The sequence below is a fragment of the Carassius gibelio genome, chromosome B20 (genome assembly GCF_023724105.1).
Source record: "Carassius gibelio isolate Cgi1373 ecotype wild population from Czech Republic chromosome B20, carGib1.2-hapl.c, whole genome shotgun sequence".
Lineage (NCBI taxonomy): Eukaryota > Metazoa > Chordata > Actinopteri > Cypriniformes > Cyprinidae > Carassius > Carassius gibelio.
In genome coordinates this window covers 5680558-5701615 of record NC_068415.1, presented here as the reverse complement: position 1 = coordinate 5701615, position 21058 = coordinate 5680558, and the positions used below count along the sequence as shown (strand labels likewise).

Here is a 21058-nt window from a genome sequence, read left to right as displayed (position 1 = left end):
AATTTGAAATTAATTTTTATGAGTCTGTTTTATTTATCTGATTTATTTCTGGAGTTTAATTAAACAAAACTGTATTTTCCAAGCCAAATACAATTGATTTTATTTTATTGTATCCATATCACTGGCGTTGCCCATTACTGGACAAGATTAAATTTATTGTTCATTCTATAAGGGGTGAAAATAGAAATAAAGCATGCAGAGAGACAGAACAACATTGCAATGTCACATTACATTTACAAATCATATTCATCATATTCCTCATTGTCTGTGTGTTCAGTTTGGCTCTCCAATAACAAATCTCTGGTCTGCTTCTGACAGATATCTTTTGTCAGTACATAAGCTCGCCATTCATCAAGAGATTTATGAACAGGTTCGCTACAGAAATCAGGCCTGATTTCCACATCCTTTGCTAATAGGGCCTTTTTGACATTGATGAGTTCACAGTTGCACTGCCATGGGTTTCCATCCAAATATAGAACTTTTAGTTTTGGTAGGTTCAATGCAGGCAGGGTGGAGAGTTTGTTGTTGCGCAGATTTAACACCTGAAGTCGCCTGAGAGGCTTCAGCTCACGCTCATGTATTGTGTCAATGTGGTTCCCCTTCAGATCCAAACGGACCAGTGTCTCAGGAAGCCTGGTATAAAAAGAATATTAATATACCTGATTAATAGAAACAGTTATCAAGAGATTATTGAAGCATGTAACATGACCAATTAATCACATCATATTCAGTCTGATAAAAGCATAAATAAACAAACACATGCATGAAAACAGTAAATGTATGCATACATAAATGCATAAATAAATGTGTAAATTAATGCAAAAAAACCGAATGCATAAACTCATGAATAAATGTGTAAATTAAGGTATAAATAAATGCATAATTAAACAAATACATGAACTCATAAATAAAATAAACGTATGTATGAACTGTACAAAAATGTGTAAATTAATGCATAAATAAATGCATAAATAAACGAATGCATAAACTCATAAATAAAAGCATAAATAAACAAATGCATAAAGTCATGAATAAATGCATAAATACATAAATGCATAAGTAAATGTGTAAATTAATGCAAAAAAACCGAATGCATAAACTCATGAATAAATGTGTAAATTAAGGTATAAATAAATGCATAATTAAACAAATACCTAAACTCATAAATGAAATAAACTTCACAATATAAACTGTACAAAAATGTGTAAATTAATGTGTAAATAAATGAATAAATAAAAGTGTAAACTCGTAAATAAATGTGTATATTCATTTGTAATGCATGCATAAATGAATGCGTAAATAAATGCATAAATAAACAAATGCATAAACTCATAAATAAATGCATAAATAAACAAATGCATAAACTCATGAATAAATGCATAAATACTTAAATGCATAAATAAACAAATGCATAAACTCATAAATAAATGCATAAATGAATGCGTAAATAAATGCATAGATAAACAAATACATAAACTCATGAAAAAATGCATTAATAAACAAATGCCTAAACTCATGAATAAATGCATAAATAAATGCATAAACTCATAAACTTTACTAAAATAAAATAAATGTTACTATGTAAAAACTATAAAAAAGGCAAAAACATCAAAATGAATAAAATTGAAATTAAAATATTTAATTTAAATATTAATAGTAATTAATATTAATCATACTAGTTAATATTAATATCAAGATGTTAATAAAAACTATGATTTCAATTATACTAAAAACACAGATGGAATTTTAGTTTATGTCAGAGGAAATCAAACAAATAACAATACATTAAGTAGAAAAAAAAATGCACATACCCATGAGGAATAGCAGAAAGCAGATTCTGTTCTAACGCCAGGCTGGTTAGTTGAATGCAGTTTTTAAGGGCATTGGCTTCAAAGTTTTGGATGGAGTTGTTTTCCAAAAAGAGATGTTTCAGTAGTTTCATTCCTGCTAGCTGTTGGAAAGTGACTTCCTGGATATTGTTCTGCCTGCAGTCCAGCTTCTCCAGTTTAGAGGTCAATCTAGCAGGCAGCATTCGTAGCTGGTTTCCTGCCAACTCGCACACAGAAAGATTAGGCAGGCGAAGACCCCCGTCCACTGACACTAGCCTGTTAGAGCTGACAGAAAGGGTAATGAGGTTGTGCAGCTGGGACATGTCACGATTTCTCAGCGATCGAATCTGATTCCTGTCCAAGTTCAGATGAACCAGAGACTGAGGAAGACCATGAGGGACTTTGGTGAAGCGGTTTGAAGACAAATCCAATGTTTTTAGAAGCTGCAGCGAAGAGAAGAAGGTTGATGATATGGAGGAGATCCTGTTGTTTCCCATGCTAAGCAAATTGAGTAAGGGCAACCTGGGGGTGCCATGTATTGATTCGATTTGATTTCCATCCAGATAAAGACACTCAAGCCTCTGGAGTAATGTTAGGGTGTTTGTGCGTAAACTGTTAATCTGGTTATTCTGGAGGTTCAGGACCCGCAGCTTCTTGAGGCCCTCCAGGGGCAACTCTTGCAGGCTGTATATCCTGTTGTGACCTAAATGAAGGATCTCCAGGCCAGAGGGCAAGCCATGGGGAAGCTGTCTTAACTTGTTTTTCTGAAGGTCCAGAGTTCTTAACAACATGTGAGATCTGAACACATTGGCGTCGATCTGCTCGATCCCACCAGACGACAGAACCACTTCTTCAAGTCCTGGCAAACCAGAAAAATCTCTGACCTATAAATAACACAGTCTGTTTAAAATCAATATAATAGGCACTGAGAATGCTCGAATAATAACAATCAAAACTTTAATTAAAGAAAGATCACATGGTACAAAAATAATTAAACAAAAATTAAATAAGAGAAAGGCATTCTCAATCTGTAATGTGACACATAAAAAAGCCAAAAAACAAAAACCAAACAAACAGATATTTACAAAGAAAAAATTATTTCATCCACTGGGAATAAATAAATATATTTAAAATCAACCAATATAAAATACTATATAATAATAATAATATAAACTTTAATAAGAGAAAAATCACATTGTAAAAAAGTGTAACAAAGAGAAAGGTATCTTGAAATGTTCAAATTCACTACAAATTAGACATCTGTAATGTGACATTTGAAAGTAAGACAGGGTATAAATGATAATAATAATAATAATAATACCCTGGGAATTAATAAGTAATCAATCAATCTTTTTAAAATCATAGGCTATTAAAATAAATAACTAATAAATAAAGAACATACTAGGATATTCAATAAGAAAAAAAAAGATTTTTATCCACTGGGAATTAATAAATAAACAAATCTGTTTAAAACCATCTGATATAATGTAAATAAAAAAATATTAATTTAATTAAAGAAACATTACAGTATAAAGATGCAAAAAATAAAACCGAGAGAAAAACATACTGGAACAATTTTACCTCTGTAATGTGACAAATTTTAAAGTAAAACAGCAAAATTAACAAGAAAAAAAAAAAGATTTCATCAATTAGGAATGAATGAATACATTTTTTATCCTGAACAGCAATATAAAATCAACAAAGAATAAATTAAATGAATAAATAAGAGAAAGACATTCTGGAATTATGAACTGACTGCCAGTGTTGCCTTTGTACTGTGACACATTTAACCATAAAACAGGAAAATTAACAAGAACAAATATTTCATCCACTGGTAATGAATGAATGAAATGAATGAATGCTTTTATTCTAAACAGCAAAATAACATCAGTAAAGAACAAACAAAAAAGTACAGTACCTTCAGCTCTTTGAGGTGACTGTATCCCAGGTGTATTTTCTTCAGGTTGTTTGAGACGACTGGTGGTACAGCCTGAGCCCTGAAACACTGCAGTGAGCTTGCTTGCTCACAGATGCAGTTTTTTGGACAGATGTAGCTGCAGTGGCCATGTAGACTGTAGAGTGAGACATACAGAAAAAGGCAGAATATCATCATTCTGAGAAAACAGCGTCACACACCTGTGTGCTGAAGAAGCATTTTGAGCGTCTGAGGCTTAAATAGCTGAGGCAGATTCACGCTTGTGAGAATAAGACTCCTTTGCTTTATTTGGAACAATGGCTGAGATCATTATCTTGGTCAGAAAACAAATTCGACACCAGCAAGGAACTGGCATATCAGTGATCGAGTGTCCTGTCTGTTTGTTTGCAGATGTAAACTCACGGATGAACTATTTACAACCTATTCTTTTAAATAAATGCATTTCTTATGCATAAATTATTTGGCCTCTTTTTGCACCCATTAATATTAACATTATAAAATGAAGTTTTAAAACCTGAAATGTAGAAAAAATCGTATATTTTGGAGTACTTGATTAAAAAGCTACCAACATTTATTGACTTCATCATTTTTTATTTTTTTTACTTTTGTTGTTGCTATAAATCTAATAAAAAAAACAACAACATTAAATGTGGACTTCATTACTGAATAATATATATATATATATATATAACTAAAATTTCTAAAAGTAAAAAAAATATATACAAAAAATAATTTAATTCAAAAAGGTTGGGTGGTGCAACAAATAATCACATCTCAGGTTTTTGAGCCAAATATAAAATGTAACATTTAATAATGTGTAATTATCACATATATATATATATATATATATATATATATATATATATATATATATATATATATACATATATACATATATACATATATACATATATACATATATATACATATATATATACATATATATATATATATATATATACACACAAACATATATATTCCCACGAAGCACTCATTAATCGAATCGCTCGTCAATCGACAGCCTTCTTCATTGACGGGCACCATGGCCCCATCGTGTGGCAGACCAAACTAATCGATCCACGCTTGACTTGTTCGCTCTCGGATTTCCTGGTCAGATGAGAGTACGGAAAACACGCCAACAAAACATCAGTCTTACTTTCTGTAACACCCGAAGTCTGCTGTTAATATAACTTAATCGGACAGTGATCGCACTGAGTAAAGTACTACATTTCAGGTTATCTGTGTGTTCTTCTTATATCCGTGGTTCAACATGTCTGCGTCCGCTGGCGGTGCTGTCTCCCCGGGCTCGGCCCTCTCTCCCGGTCCCGCCGCGACTCCCGGCTCCGGTATGTCCATGTTCCGATGGCTCGAGGTGCTGGAGAAGGAGTTTGACAAGGCGTTTGTGGACGTGGATCTGTTGCTGGGAGAGATCGACCCGGATCAGGCTGACATCACGTATGAGGGCCGTCAGAAGATGACCAGCCTCAGCTCGTGTTTTGCTCAGCTGTGTCATAAATCCCAAACCATGTTTCAGCTCAACCACAAACTAGAGGTGAGGAACCTAGATGGACATTCTCCTACAAAGTCTCTAGACAAAGTTGGTGTAACGTTAATGTTACTGTATGTTTTGTTTTGTGAACTTTTCGGCTGTGAATGTTGAGGACTGAATAACTAGTAACATAGTATCGGAGTAGATAGATGGCTGTAGTCTTTAATAAATTATTTTTATTTTGTTTTACTAAAATAGAATATGGATAGGATATGAATATTGAGGTATATCATCGGCGCATAAATTTACTCCCATTTATGTGGTACTTTTTGAATGGATCGGGGTTCCCATAGTCTTGGAAAACTTGGAAACTTTTTGAAGTGTAATTTCCAGTCGTGGAAAAGTCATGGATTTATTTACATTTTTATTTGTGTGTGTGTGTGTGTGAATTGCAATACTGCAACACTTCATTAGCTATAAATTGTTCCGTTTGATTGAGAAATCAATGAAAAAAGAATCACTTCTCTATAACCAGGAATTGCTAGAAAAATCTTATGCAATAAGGGATGGGAACCCTGACATTTACACCTCTCTATAATGTCGAAATAGTATAGATGGCAATAGTACATAATTTGCATTCTGAATTATTGATTTTTAATCTTGCTGTTCTGTTTTAATAATGTTATAGTTGTTATAGCTTTTCCTTCCATGTGACACAACTTAAAAGATTACTCTAAATCTGAGGCGTAATTACAGTGCGGTGCCTTTTGTCAATAAGTAAGGCCTAAAGTACAGCTAATCTGGTTATTATCACACAATAAACCCAACATGGTGATCAGAACCCCTACGCAAAGCAAGATGTCATGAGTCTTGTACATATTTAGAGCAATAGTTTTAAATATGAATAGGTCATATTTGGAAAATGAGCTTCTTTGTATTGCCAAAATAAACTGTATAGGCTGAAAACTGTTAACTCAGGTCAATGAATGGCCCTTGTTCCCTTCAAACTACTTGTCACTTCATGTTGGCTGTCTGATAAATAATGCAACTGTGCATTTGTTGTTTTGTTCTTTCATTTTTCTCGGGACACACAGATGGCTGTGTCTGGATGTCAGCTGCATAAACAAACATAAAAAGTTGCCAATTCAGAAGCAGATTTCTTCATCCACTCGAAATGCTTTGAATCTGGTGCAAACCGAGGAGTCACAAAACTAGGAGGACAGCATATAAAAACCTGTTAGGCCTGCTTAGCCAGCCAATGCCAGACACTGGTCATTCTTCTGTTTAAAATGACTGCATTGCATCACATAAATGACCACTTATGTGCCAGGTCATGTTTGTATTAAGTACTGTTGCTGTTGAGCTTTTGAGAAAAAGCTGTCTTTTTCTGTCACACAGTCTGGATAATTGGCATCTTGTCTGTGTGTTGGTAGATTCAGGTTTCTCAGGAGACCAGCTCGGTAATCTGCTTTTCCCACCACTTTTCAAATCTGTTAATGGCTCTTTATCAAAGCTCACAGTCCAATTTGAAAAGCAGTATTACCTTCCATATGGGAAATGAATCGTCTTTCCTGTGGAGGAATCACTTGAGTCCAGGAGATAAAATTCAAAATAACAGGTTCTTCACTGCACTGACTCAATGCTATGCGTGTGTGGGAGGCTGGATTTCTTTCTGAAAAGGTAGTTTAGCAGGTGAGGAGGTCGCGCATACACCTACCTCTTGGCTGGCGCTGCTGAGCAGAGCAGATTAACACACAACTTGATAAAAAACCCCTGCGGTACAAGAGGAGGGTTGGATGTGACCGTGGAGATTACAGCTTCCTTCCTAAAAAGGTACTGTGGTGGTACTGTTGCACAATGAAGGTACTATTTCGATGACACTTGGTTACAGTCATGGTATTAACATGGCACTTGTCCAAAACCCTTAGCACTCGGGGTCCAAAAACAACAACAACAACACTGTAGTACCATAGTACGTCTTTGTTAGAAAATACACCGACATTATGACTTGAGGTCAGCAATAAACTGAATTCTCATTTCAGTTGCGTAATATGATGCATTGCAAAGAAACTTGACATTTAATAGGGAAGGTTGATCAGTCATCCAGTCTATAACATTTATTTCTTATATTTTTGTAGTTTCAAATTATGTTTTAAGTGGAGGTGCTTTAATTAACATGCAACATGGAAGCACAATAGTACATATTTGTTAGTAAATATACTACTTATAGTCAACATAAAAACTGCATTGTTTAATCATTAAATTTGTGTAATGTAATTTGCGGGGGATTGGTCATGAAGAAAGGGTCATAAATAGGGTTCATTTTGATTTCAGCCTGACTTAAAAATCTACTCCGGTGATGTAATTTTCCAAAGGATCCACCCAAATATCTGTACCAAACACCCTCTCTGATGGCTGCTACTGTATGAAAAGTCTTGGCCTGAAACAAAGTTTTAGGCTGCATCGCACACACTGAACTCCTTTCAGGTGTTTTGGTGCCATCATTTTGTGTCAGATTCAATTACATTGATAGATATTTGGTTTTGCTAGTAGAAGTGTTGTTAAAGACTCTAGAGGCCTACTAGCATTTTAATGTGGACTATGTCACTTTTTATTGGGAGGAGCTGCAGTGGGAACCTTAAGTATTCAGTGCAGCTGATGGTGTTGGGTTTAGATTCACCACACTCACTGGACTCCTGACAGATAAATGAACCTTCTCTGCTGAGTTACTGCTAAATATGAGAGTCCTTCAGTAACCTTGGCTATCCAGCATAGATTAGGCGCATAAATAAAGAGTAGTCTTTCTACGAGAGGACTTTTATATCTGTCCTTGATGCAGCTTGCCTTCCTAAGAGGCTGAGATGCTGGAGGATTGAGCTGCTTTCTAATTCTACAGGGCCTTCTGATATTCATCACGGCTGTAATTGTTAATGAGTATGTCAGATGAGAGTATGCTCTTCTGAAGGGAAGCGGAAACATTAGAAAGAGGAAATTTAAAGCGATAGTCCACCCAAAAATCCAAATTCTCTCATTAATTACTCTAATGCCGTTCCAAACCCCGTAAGACCTACGTTCATCTTTGGAACACAAATTAAGATATTTATGATGAAATCTGAAGAGCTTTCTGACCCTGCATAGACCGCAGTGCAACTGAAACTTTCAAGGTCCAGAAACAGAGTTAGGACATCGTTAAAATCGTCTGTACTAACTCCTCAGTATGAGTTAAAGAAATATCATCAAGGATATGAGCAAATGTTCAGTTTTCTGTCCTCTCTTCACAAAGGAACAGTTCACCCAGCAATGAAAATGTGACCGTGGACCACAAAATCAGTAATAAGTGTCAATTAAAAATAAATTTAGTTTAGTTTACATTTATCTGAAAGCAGAATAAATAAGCTTTTCATTGTTGTATGTTGTTAGGATAGGACATTTATTTGGCCCAGATATTGAAAATCTGGAATCTGAGGGTGCAATAAAAATCTAAATTCTGAAAAGAATTTGCCTTTAAAGTTGTCAAAATTGACGGATGAACTATTCCTTTAAAAACACTGTTGCAAACTGGAATCGAACTAGAGTTTTTTTTTTCTCATCTCAGCTTGGCTCAACGTGCCAGAAGACTTGCACTAATTGCTAGTGCCTCAGAAAGCCACACATTGCAGTCTTCCTTTTGGTTTGACTCGGTTAGGAGGATAAACATTTGTCTTAATTTTCATACTTTATATTTTCATTATTAATCTGTAAATCTGCTCCATTCTGGAGTGGAGACGGATGGTCAATACTTCACACACAGACACTACTTGAGTCAGCACAAATCTCAGCATGATGCATTATTCTTGGATGGCTAGTTATACTCTCTCTCTCTCTCTCTGTGTGTGTGTGTGTGTGCGCTTCAGGCTCAGCTGGTGGACCTGCGGTCAGAGCTGACAGATGTCCAGGCTGAGAAGACTGTGGTGGAGAAGGAGGTTCACGAACAGCTTCTTCAGCTCCATGCCATGCAGCTCAAACTCCAAGCCAAAGGCGGACAGGCGGTCGACTCGGACTCCATCAAGGACAGGATGGTGGGCACAGTACCAGATTCCTAGGTTTAAATCTAGATGAGTTAAAGAAAACTGGCTTGTAGGACACCTAGTTTAATATCTTAGCATTAAGGCCACTTGGATCTTCAACTCATTATGTGGTCAAAAGTATGTAGACACAGAACATCTCATTCCAAAACTATCATAATTAATGTGGATTATAATGGCCTTCACTCCTTTGGGAAATCTTTTCATTCGATGTGACGCTGAAAGTGTCAGGCCTAGAAGTGATGTTAGACTAACTAGTTGAGTGGGATATCGATCAGGCTGATCAAGTTATTCCAGACCCATCTAAAAAGGATTGCTAGACGAATCAGCAGCCTGCTTTGCATGCAGGACTTTTGCCATGGCATTTAGCAAACAAACCATAGACTATCATTGTGTGCTTTAGGTTTAGTCTTCCTTTCTCTGGAACTTTGATTCCAAGAGAAAACCCTATGTGTGAATTCATGTTACACAGTATGCGAATATTAGATAAGCAAAAACTGTTTTCTTGTTACAACCAACAACCATTCACCAAGATTTTGTCTAAAGAAATTACAAATAAAACCTTAAAAGCTAACCTAACTGAATGAAAAATGATTATGAAATATTGAGAATTGAAAAACCATATTAATTTAGAGATTTGAGGATATTAATTTAGCTATAGATTACTGTAACAATATGCAAATCTCCATATTCATCGGGAAGAAGGAGGCGGGAACCGGCGCACAATCAAAATATTTTAATAATCCAAAATAAATACAAAACGGCGCGTCAGCCCCTCACGGCGACTGACGCGCACAAATAAAAGCCAAACACATAAAATAATGTCCCAGGCCTGGTCCTCTCTCGTCCTTCACGGTCGTCACTCCAGTTTTATATCCTTCCATCTCCTACGTGGGACTCGATACTAGCGGTGGGGCTCAGGTGTAGCTCATCTCCAATCACTACACCTGGCCTCACTCCTCGTTCCCACGCCTCTCGGCCCCGCCCCACTCGCCACATACCCCCATCGCCCCTCGCAGGCCGGGGGGTAGTCCCGAGACTGCGCTCTACTCCCCCCCCCCTCCCTCCGGGGGGGGCCGCTCACGGGGACCTGCGGGAACCTGGGGGTAGGACAGACGAGGCGAGAGAAAAGGAGATGGAAGGAGGAGCGACAAGGACGAGAGAGGGGAGAGAGGAAAAATAAAAAATAAAAATTCCGGTTCCCAGACGCACTGCTGCTCGGCCCTCCACCAGCTGGGCGATCTCCTCCGCGGCGCCCGGCGGTGGCACTGGACGGCCCTCGGCGGACGGCGCGACACTCCTCCGGTTTTGGGCAGCGGCAGGAGTCCCCCGTTCCCTGCCCCTCCGGATTCCATCGCAGAGGAAGCAGGCTCCGGCCCCCTGGCGAACGGCGCCGACTCCTCCGCTCCCTCACGGACGGCAGCCGCCACTCCATATCGTGGGCGGTCGGCAGCGAGCTCGCCCGTCCCCGGCAACTCGCTCCAGCCCACCGCCTCGAGCGTCCCTGGCGGCACATATACCTCGCCAGCTCGAGGGCACCGCGGATTCACCACAGCGGCGAGGGATCTTCAGCAGCACGTCCCTCCTTCTCCCGGGCTTCGGCACCACTGTAACGATATTCACTCCATACTCATCGGGAAGAAGGAGGCGGGAACCGGCGCACAATCAAAAAGCATTTTAATAATTCATAAATAAATACAAAACGGCGCACCAGCCCCTCACGGACGACTGGTGCGCACAAATAAAAGCCAAAACATACAATAATGTCCCAGGCCTGGTCCTCTCTCGTCCTACACGGTCGTCACTCCAGTTTTATATCCTTCCATCTCCTACGTGGGACTCGATACTAGCGGTGGGGCTCAGGTGTAGCTCATCTCCAATCACTACACCTGGCCTCACTCCTCGTTCCCACGCCTCTCGGCCCCGCCCCACTCGCCACAATTACATTTAACAGTGTTATTAAGTTACTCACGTTTTTAAGTATTAAATTGAGTGCTTGGTAATGGAAAAGATAATTGAAATGTAAAAATGGTAAAATGAACATGCACAATTGAATATCCAATATCAAGTATTAGTCAAACATTTGGGGTTGCTAAGATTTCTAAAAGCGAAGTCTCTTATGCTCACCAAGTCTGAATTTATTGGCTTAAAATACAGAAAAAAAAGTAATAAAATATTATAAATATTATAGCAATTTAAAATAACATTTTTCTATTTTAATGTTTTAAAATCTAATTTATTCCTATGATGCAAAGATGAATTTTCAACATCATCAGCATTCATATTAGAAAATCAAATGATCAAAACGTGATAAATGATGCATTTTGTTTTGGGAATATTTGTTGAATAAATTTTTTTATTTGAAATACGTCGATGGCACAAATCTGACAAGCCGACTACAGAGATTACATGGCTGTATGCTTCAGTTTATCCAGCCATCATTAAAGAGGTGACTGCAATAGCTCAGTCCACTAATTAGTATGTGTGTCTACATACTTTTGACTGTGTAGCGTAGCTGTGACATTTGATGGTGTCGTAATAGCAGTATCTTTGTATAATTAGCTGTAATAAACACTAACAGGCTCTTGTTGGGTTGGCACTCTGCTCTGTGTCTTCCTGACTTAACCTAATGATGTAAGGATGAGCGTTGATGCATCTGTAACTGTCCTTTCTGTTTAACCCTGTCTCCCTAACCTCTGACCCTCTGTTTTTCTTCTCAATCTTAAGCCTGTTCCCTCAGTGGAGGACAAGGTAAGTTTTGCATTGTTTTGAGTCTGTGTGTGTCCTGTCTAACTCCACCTTTCCCCTCTGTTAATGCTGCTGCTGTCTGTTTTAACCATCCCTAGTAAAGAACTATGCTCTTTTTGTGTACTAGTAGATTAACTGCTAGAGGTGAGTGATATATTGGTAGCCGATACATTATTCATTGAAAAATTGACCCAGCTGTTGGGGTTATAATGAAAAAGCAAAAGAATCTGTATCGGCCACCACATGCTCTCAAGGTGTGGTCATTTACTGGTGTTGCGTGAAATTTCTGGGCTATATCCAGTATTTTAAATCAGCAGAGTTTTGCATGAGAATGAAACTGTTCCTTCACAGATATTGCTCAAATTCATCACATTGACAAGAGAAAGCTGCTTTGTTTGAAAATGACTCACTAAAATTTGGAAAATAGACCTTTTATGTCTGTGAAATTTCACCAAAATATCGCTAATGTGACCGCAGCTTTAATCATTCATACAAGCCGATCGATATCAGCCCTGAAGTTCAATGCTGGTACATAGCTAAAGCTAGATGTGTCTTTTTTCCACTCCAGGGGTTGTAACAAATGAAGAGATGCCATTTAAGTGGCTTAATTTCACACTACTGGTAATCTAGTAGAAGAGGTGGGCGATAGGACCAAAATCTTATATCACAATACGAGTCATTTTATTTTACGATAATGATACACACATCATGATATAGTTATTTTTGATTTAAATAAGGACTTTATGATATAAAAAAAGTTTGATACCATAGAAATTTCAGAATTGTTGATTGTCATTATGACTATAATACATGCCTAAGAAAAACAAACAACCACAAACTCACTGATAACAACCGTTTAAATAAGTAATTACAATCAATATGACGACAAAATTCCAGTAGAACAAATAAAGAAAATCTACATATATTGTGTAAAGTAATCAAATGTATAAAAACACTGCATATTCTTCACTGTGTAAATTAAATATATTTATTCTTATTAAAGTTAGGAAAGTTATTAAGTCTAGAGCAGTGAGAGATTTTCTCTCTTTTGTTGTTTGATTAACATAAGCAGAAATATTAGACTGCGGTCACTTTAAGAGCAACCCGGATCCAATAGACTGCTACACGCATTTTCTTTCTCAGGTTTTTACTTTCACGTACGATCTATATTATTGTGTATGAGAATAATTGCAAAAAATGTCATTTTGACAAATACAAGTGTGTGTATTTAAGCGTTCAATGTGACAAAAGCGGCCAAAATACATCCCCCGCTGCATGATCGCAGTCTTTACATGCACGTGTAATGAATATAGCGAAATGAGTTATAAAATCACTTGTTTTAAAACCGCAATGCTTGAAAATATGCTCAAATGGTAACTGTTTTCTTGACCATGTGGCACATTAATGTTGTGTGAGCGTGTAACCGCGATAGAGACGATAGTTCAAAATCTCTACCTTCTTCTTGACAAATTTAAACTGATAATCGTGTAATTATGATGTTAAATCTACATTTGTTACAATTCTGTAGTATATGTGCACACATTTAGTGGTATGTTTAAGCTAGAGTGGTTGTTTGTCTTGTGATCTCACTTTACTTGTCATATGCACTGTTGTGAAGCTGTATTTTTTGTGATGATGCAGGTTTTCTGTTTCTAGTCCTATTGGGCAGCAGCCTGTTAATGACAGAGATTTAATGTGACCTGTTATTAACAGACTTGTATCAGTATGCACACATGGTCAGAGGATTGGCGCACAACTGCTCACCTCGTCTTTGTTTGATTACATGTCACAGGAGAAGGAACTGGAGGCCAGTAAGAAAGAGAAAGTGAAGGAGGCCAAGTTGGAGGCAGAGGTGAAGATGTTGAAGAAAGAGAACGAGGCCCTCCGCAGGCACATTGCGGTACTACAGGCCGAGGTGTACGGAGCCAGACTGGCAGCCAAGTATCTGGACAAAGAGCTGGCTGGGAGGTAAGAGACAGCATTATTCTTCTGTTCTTAATGACCATTATGTGGGTTTCATGTGGCGATTTCATCCACACAAAGAGTCAAGACTGGCACAGAGTTCTGGGTTTCAGTATAAACCAGAATACTCTTTTCATTGTGTTCAGGGTGCAACAGATCCAGCTGCTCGGGCGAGACATGAAAGGACCAGCTCATGACAAGCTGTGGAACCAGCTTGAAGCTGAGATTCACCTGCACCGCCACAAAACAGTGATCCGAGCCTGCAGGGGGCGCAACGATCCCAAAAAACCCTTGCCATCACCCGTGGGGCATGTAAGACGGCACATTCAGTTCATTTACTTCTTAAACACTTGGGAAAACTGCAAACAGAAGGCATACTAATTTCCTTGAGAGATATCAGAGTAAAACAAGAGAATGATATTGAAATTTCACCCCAAAATCAGAAGTTAAAAATGTAATTTCTTATATCTGCTGTTTATTTATTTAACTAAAAGTAAACTCATAATTCATTACTTCAAATAAAACTAAATTTAAATTATTTTTTTTACAAAAATAGTTTATATAATTAACGTTTTTTTTTTCAGTTTTAAGTACTAAAATAAAACAAAATTACAAAAAACTTAAATTAAAATATAAAAATACAAAATATAGTAGTTCATTAATGAAACTAAAATAATTATATTAAGATTTAAACAACTAAAAGTTTAATTAAATGTTAACCCCCATTAAGATTTCTGTTCTGCACTGACATTTAAGAATGAAAAAAATAAAATATTTAAATTTCCATATTTACTTGTTTATATATTTATATAAAATATATTTTAAATATAAATTTAAGATTTTGTATATATTTTACAATTTATATGGACTTAAATATTAGTCTTTAAAATGTTGTTTTAATATATTTTAAATATATATACCATATAATGCCAGTCACAAGAATGAGATTTTTCCACAGTACAGCTGGCCACTATAAATATGAAAATAATGTCACAATATAAATAGTATAATATTATAAACAATATAATATGCTATGACACAAGCTTAATTATTTAAATGCACTATAAATAAATATATTGTGATATTGATATTGATATTGTGGTGAACTACGACCATTTGCCTGTGATTCACCCTTGATTATGTCTTCTCTACCTTAACCTCTGAAGAACACAGATTCTCTGAAAAAGACTCAGGGAGTTGGCCCTATACGCAAAGTGGTTTTGACCAAAGAAGATCATGAAGGACTTGGCATCTCTATTACTGTGAGTTCAACCCTTGATTTTATACGCAGGCTAATTCATCTGGTTTCAATGGATGAATCACTGTATGTTCCAAGATCAAAGTCCTGATTTGATGTTTGCATTGGAATCATTACAGGGCGGGAAAGAGCACGGCGTTCCCATCCTCATCTCTGAAATCCACCCCACTCAGCCTGCAGAGCGCTGCGGAGGACTGCATGTGGGAGATGCCATCTTAGCAGTCAACAACATCAACCTGAGGGATGCAAAGCACAAAGAGGCCGTCACCATCCTCTCACAGCAGGTGAGGGACACGCACGGGGCTGTCAGATCAGGGCTTAGCATGTGTGACCTAGAACTTCTTATTAGAAGCATGTTTCAATCCCATTCTAACACCTGCAGAGAACCTCCCAAAGGTTAAGATACCCTTAAATTAGGCTTGTGAGGTGTAATGAATAACGGTTTGAAGAGAACATACCTGTTAATGGAATTGTTCAGTCAAAAATTGTCATTTCTTCACTATCATGTCGATCCAAACCCATCTGACTTCTTTTCTGTTGAACACAAAAGGTGGGCGCTCTTTTCAGTTTAATAAAAGCAAATGAGGACTTGGGTCTGTCAGGATCTGAAATGACAAAAAATGCATCATAGATGAACCCAAAGTGGTTTATGTGACTCATGAGCAAATCTTCTGAAGTCATATAATAGGGCTGTCAAAACTGCTGAAAAACTAAATTCGAATTTTGCACTTAAATATTATCTGTATTCGAATTATATTCGAATTTAAAAGGCATAATTTCAGTTAGGGGGAAAAATACTTTTGGTTTCAGTTTTGATGTAAACAAGATCTTCTCTGAATTGATGTTGTCTTTTTCCGCAATATTTTAAATGAGCAAAGCAGCATCACTGCATCTAGTGTGTTTAAATGGAAAGGCTAACAAAAACATTTAAAAAATCGTCATCGCATTTCGTGTGCCACTGACAAGGCTGCCTGGCGCACGCCTAAAAACATTGCATCTGAATTTTTCAAGTGGAGGAGTTCAGGTATCTTGGAGTCTTGTTCACGAGTGAGGGAAGGATGGAACGTGAGATTGACAGACGGATCGGTGCAGCTTCTGCAGTAATACGGTCGCTGTACCGGTCTGTCGTGGTGAAGAAGGAGCTGAGCTGTAAGGCAAAGCTCTCGATTTACCGGTCAATCTACGTTCCTACTCTCACCTATGGTCATGAGCTGTGGGTCATGACCGAAAGGACAAGATCCCGGATACAGGCGGCCGAAATGAGCTTTCTCCATCGGGTGGCTGGGCGCTTCCTTAGAGATAGGGTGAGAAGCTCGGTCACTCGGGAGGAGCTCAGAGTAGAGCCGTTGCTCCTCCACATCGAGAGGAGCCAGCTGAGGTGGCTCGGGCATCTATTTCGGATGCCTCCTGGACGCCTTCCCAGGGAGGTGTTCCAGGCACGTCTCATCGGGAGGAGGCCCCGGGGAAGACCTAGGACACGCTGGAGGGACTATGTCTCCCGGCTGGCCTGGGAACGCCTCGGGGTCCCGCCGGAAGAGCTGGAGGAAGTGGCTAGGGAGAGGGAAGTCTGGGCGTCTCTGCTTAGACTGTTGCCCCCGCGACCCGGCCCCGGATAAGCGGAAGATGATGGATGGATGGATGGATGGATGGAATATTCGAAATTCGAATTTTAATTAGACAGCCCTATCATACAACAGCTCTGTGTGAGCAAACAAAGGTTATATTTACTCCACATAACAAACAGGACTGACATCTATACACACACCCACACCTCTTTTTCACCTTTTTTGTTGTTGTTGTTGTTGTTCTGCAGCGGGGAGAAATTGAGTTCGAGGTTGTTTACGTGGCTCCAGAGGTGGACTCTGACGATGAGAACGTGGAGTATGAAGATGACAGCGGACACCGCTACCGTCTGTACCTGGACGAGCTGGAGGAGGGATCAGGAGCCAGTCACAGTAATGGCACGGACCCCGCTTCCCTACAAGGCAAGTGCACTGATGAATTCATTCTCTTCCAATCAAAGAGTGGTTCTTACAGCATTTATTAATCTGTGCAAACTTGTTCATTCTTTATTTGTTCATAATATATTAATATTGCATTGTAATTTATTTAATACATTTTGTTATTTATCTTTGATGCTAAGGCAGTGAATATGAATAAATAACATAATAAAATAAAAGTAATAAATATGAATATGAATGAATAATCTGTTAAAAAAAAAGTTATAAATATGCCATCAGCTCATACTATTTTTCATTGTCTATTCATGGTTGTTCAGAACACATTATTATTCTTTTTTTTGTTTTCTTTAATTTAATTTTTTATTTTTGATGCAGGCAATAAGACATAAATATAAATCAATTGATAGATAATATAATAAATAAATAAATAATTATATTAAAGTTAGTTTAAAATGCAACTTGAAACATTATAAATGTGTTCGTAAGAAGTAATATAAAAAAATGGCTATAAACGTATTAGTAAAGTCTAAAAGTCTAAAACTTGTATCAAATTATTATTTAAAAAAAAATCCACACTACTGTTGCAATTATATCATTATAGCCTATGCAGCCATTTAATCATAAAAAGCCAAAAGCTAATGGTTTAAAGAAAATTGTGAAGTTTATCCAAACCGACTAACTGTTTTCTTCTTCCTTACAGCTGTAGGGAAGCACTTAGTGAACAACAGAACAGAGAATGGAGATACTGCCTTGTCCAGTGAAAGTCTTTCAGATGACAAGACCTCCAAGACCGCGGAGTCTGCAGAGAGTTCCTCCTAGATCTCCAGACTCCAGAAGAGATTAAGACTGCACTTGTAGAATTATGTAACATACCAGATCTTCTTGTTTTATGCCGTTTGGAGAACAGACTGCTTCGACGTCCACTGGAGATGGATGAACCACTGAGAAACACTGAGGGAAGAGGACATACTGTTACTCCGTGGACACAAAGGATTGTTTGCATATGCACGTCACCATCTTGGTCTGTTCTTGTAAAGTAACACTCGAGGGGACAAAATGAATATTTACGTAGATGAGTAAAGTGATGGTATACGAGTTTTGATTCTTGACTTCCTCTTTTGTGTAACGCTCTGTAGTAGAGCTGAAAATGAGCTCAAATGTAGGGCTTCTACTTTAATGATTCACACTTCTTCTACCGAAGCAGATGGATATAGTAATGAGTTACTGTTTGCTCAAAATGTATGCACGTTGTTTTTACTGTAACTTCTCTGTTTTAGCTTAGTGTGATCCTGTTATGCTCCAAACAAAGGCCCACGGGATGATGCTACTTCCTGTTTTGCACACAGGGTGGTCAGTAGGTGACAGGGACAGAAATAGAAATGACACGGCGTGATTTACTAACAGTGCACAGTTCAAGAACAGAAGTGGAGAAGTGCCATTTAGTTTATCTAGAATTAATTTTGGGGTGAATTTCATAGAAAAGATATCCAGGTCACAATTTACCATATATAAATACAATATTTTTTTTTTTCTTTTTTTACTTTTCTGTGGCATTATTTGTAAAATACCCCTGACACACACACACACCAAAAATCATTGTAATGTTAATTTGTTTTGTATTTCAAGTTAAGGACAAACATTACTCAAATTAACAGTAACACTTACTTCAATATTTATTTCAACTAAAAAATTTTATACAAATCCACACAATTTAATTTTAATTGAAATTTTAAATACTGAAAAGTGAAATGTTACAGGTTAGTGTGCTTATTTTTATTTCTCATCAAAACGATGGCACAATGCAAAATATTAACAATAATAATTAATGGTACTAAATTAAACAATTTTCTATATCAAAAAAATATATTTTCAGGACAATTACACAAAATTCCAAGAAAAAATTATAATCTTTTTTTCTTTTTTTGCACAAAATCCTCATAATTGCAGCATGCTATTTTATATTTAAATACATTCATTACAAAAATAAATGTTACTGGCAATTGAATAATAAATACAAACAAATAAATTTTTTCATGATAATTATGTCACAATGTAAAAAAATATATAAAGTACCTAAAATTAATTTATCTTTTTATTAATATTATTATTATTATTATTATTTTTAGGGTGAAATGTGACCAAGACATTTCTTGACAGCTTTCATGATATCCACCCTTATGTATCTGTCAAGGTATTTTGAAACCTCTTTCCTGAACAATGTCCATCTCGTGCCATTGAGCCTACTGTATTAACAGTGTCTTAGGAAAAGATACTGATATTAGCTTATTAGAGAACTTGCATTTTTACACGGCAATGTAGCATAGCGTATTTAATCCAAACAAATTTAGTCTTAACGTTCTGTGAAAAAAAAAACATAAACGTGTACAGAAATGTAGGACGATGGTTCTCATCGACTAACTTGCCCAGTTCAGTCTCTGTAGAGTCAGCTGTAGTGCCTCAAAATCTGTGAATTGTAAGATCATTACTGTATTGATCACCAGAAGAGGTTTCTATAATCATCAGTGTTGCTTTACTACCGTTGAGTTATTTAACATATCACTTTTCTCTCAACTTTTAGCATTTTCAGAAAGGTGTTTATCACATTATTGTTATTTAATGCTCCAGTCTGTATGTCTCTACATTGATTACGCTATATTTAAATGAAACATTTGGGCTGCATAGCAATAAAACATCCCCTAAACAATTGCTTTACCCTGCTGAAAGAAATAAACAGCTTGGTGGTTAGTGATTAGACTGGTTTAAACAGGTTTTTCATCAGGTAAGCATAGCTTGAGTGGTAAATATGAAATATTCATAGGTTATTTGCTTATATCACACACTTATCTGCTATTTAACACCCCACTGTAATTATCACAGGTGTTTGTAGATCTTAGATGAGGACAGTCGGGACAATCAGCTCCTTTGACCAGAAGGTCTTCTCTTTGCAGTATATGGTTCAGTGGACTGTTGTTGCTTATATTTTCTTGTTACTGATTCGTCTAGGAGATGATTTGTGAGATGAAATGCTTCCCACACTGCCAGTGCATGGCACCGCACAGATGCAACTTTAATGTGGAGGAACATTTTTCCTTTTTAAAGCCAATTAATTTTTTTACTTTTCCTTCTGGTTTGTGATTTATTCTTCTGTTAACTCTGTTTTTCCAGTGTCATAGGATTTGTCATAGGGAGATTGGGAATAAATTTTCCACCTGTAGTTACTGTATGACATGAAATATTTCAATAAACTTAAATTTATTTGCCCAGAGCACAGTGTTTTGTTGTGGTGTTGATAAATTTTTTTTACTATAGTTTAACATGTTTCACATGCGTCACATAACAAATACTACAAAACATACAATATACAAACTCGATTCCAAAAAAGTTGGGACACTGTACAAATTTTGAGTAAAAAGGAATGGAATTATTTACAACTCTCACACATTTATATTTTATTCACTTTTATTCATTTTGAAATGTCATGCCAAATACTGGCTCATTTTGGATTTCATGAGAGCTACACATTCCAAAAAAGTTGGGACAGATAGCAATAAGAGGCCAGAAAAGTTAAATGTACATATAAGGAACAGCTGCAGGACCAATTTGGAACTTATTAGATCCATTGGCAACATGATTGGGTATAAAAAGAGCCTCTCAGAGTGGCAGTGTCTCTCAGAAGTCAAGATGGGCAGAGGATCACCAATTCCTCCAATGCTGCTCTGAAAAATAGTGGAGCAATATCAGAAAGGAGTTTCTAAGAGGAAAATTACAAAGAGTTTGAAGTTATCATCATCTACAGTGCATAATGTCATCC

At 37.0% G+C, this 21058-nt stretch overlaps 2 protein-coding genes across 3 annotated transcripts; one reads left to right on the top strand and one right to left on the bottom strand.

Annotated features, from left to right (window-relative positions):
* Positions 1–38: 38 nt before the first annotated feature.
* On the bottom strand, positions 39–4145 carry LOC127984493 (nephrocan-like). The gene is made up of 3 exons (XM_052587151.1): positions 3748–4145; positions 1812–2713; positions 39–633 (listed from the first exon to the last, which is right to left on the bottom strand). Exons 1-3 carry the CDS (start codon positions 3940–3942, stop codon positions 234–236), a joined length of 1497 nt encoding a protein of 498 aa, XP_052443111.1. The 5' UTR covers positions 3943–4145; the 3' UTR covers positions 39–233.
* A 655-nt stretch (positions 4146–4800) lies between these two features.
* gopc (golgi-associated PDZ and coiled-coil motif containing) lies at positions 4801–20512 on the top strand. Of its 2 annotated transcripts, XM_052586860.1 has the most exons (9): positions 4802–5317; positions 9148–9312; positions 12046–12069; positions 13859–14034; positions 14175–14340; positions 15195–15290; positions 15406–15570; positions 17100–17271; positions 17948–20512. In XM_052586860.1, the coding sequence occupies exons 1-9, from the start codon at positions 5036–5038 to the stop codon at positions 18064–18066; spliced, it is 1365 nt and encodes a 454-aa protein (XP_052442820.1). In that variant the 5' UTR covers positions 4802–5035; the 3' UTR covers positions 18067–20512. The 2 variants fall into 2 exon arrangements, with proteins under 2 accessions (XP_052442821.1, XP_052442820.1); XM_052586861.1 differs by lacking the exon at positions 12046–12069 and having other exon boundaries at positions 4801–5317.
* Positions 20513–21058: the final 546 nt, after the last annotated feature.

Coding starts and splice junctions, on each gene's coding strand:
- LOC127984493 (XM_052587151.1), bottom strand. CDS start 3,942: ATGATGATATTCTGCCTTTTTCTGTATGTCTCACTCTACAGTCTACAT. Junction 2,714..3,747: donor GTCACCTCAAAGAGCTGAAG/GTACTGTACTTT, acceptor TGTTATTTATAG/GTCAGAGATTTTTCTGGTTT. Junction 634..1,811: donor CTTTCTGCTATTCCTCATGG/GTATGTGCATTT, acceptor TTTTTATACCAG/GCTTCCTGAGACACTGGTCC.
- gopc (XM_052586860.1), top strand. CDS start 5,036: ATGTCTGCGTCCGCTGGCGGTGCTGTCTCCCCGGGCTCGGCCCTCTCT. Junction 12,070..13,858: donor TTCCCTCAGTGGAGGACAAG/GTAAGTTTTGCA, acceptor TACATGTCACAG/GAGAAGGAACTGGAGGCCAG. Junction 14,035..14,174: donor GACAAAGAGCTGGCTGGGAG/GTAAGAGACAGC, acceptor CATTGTGTTCAG/GGTGCAACAGATCCAGCTGC.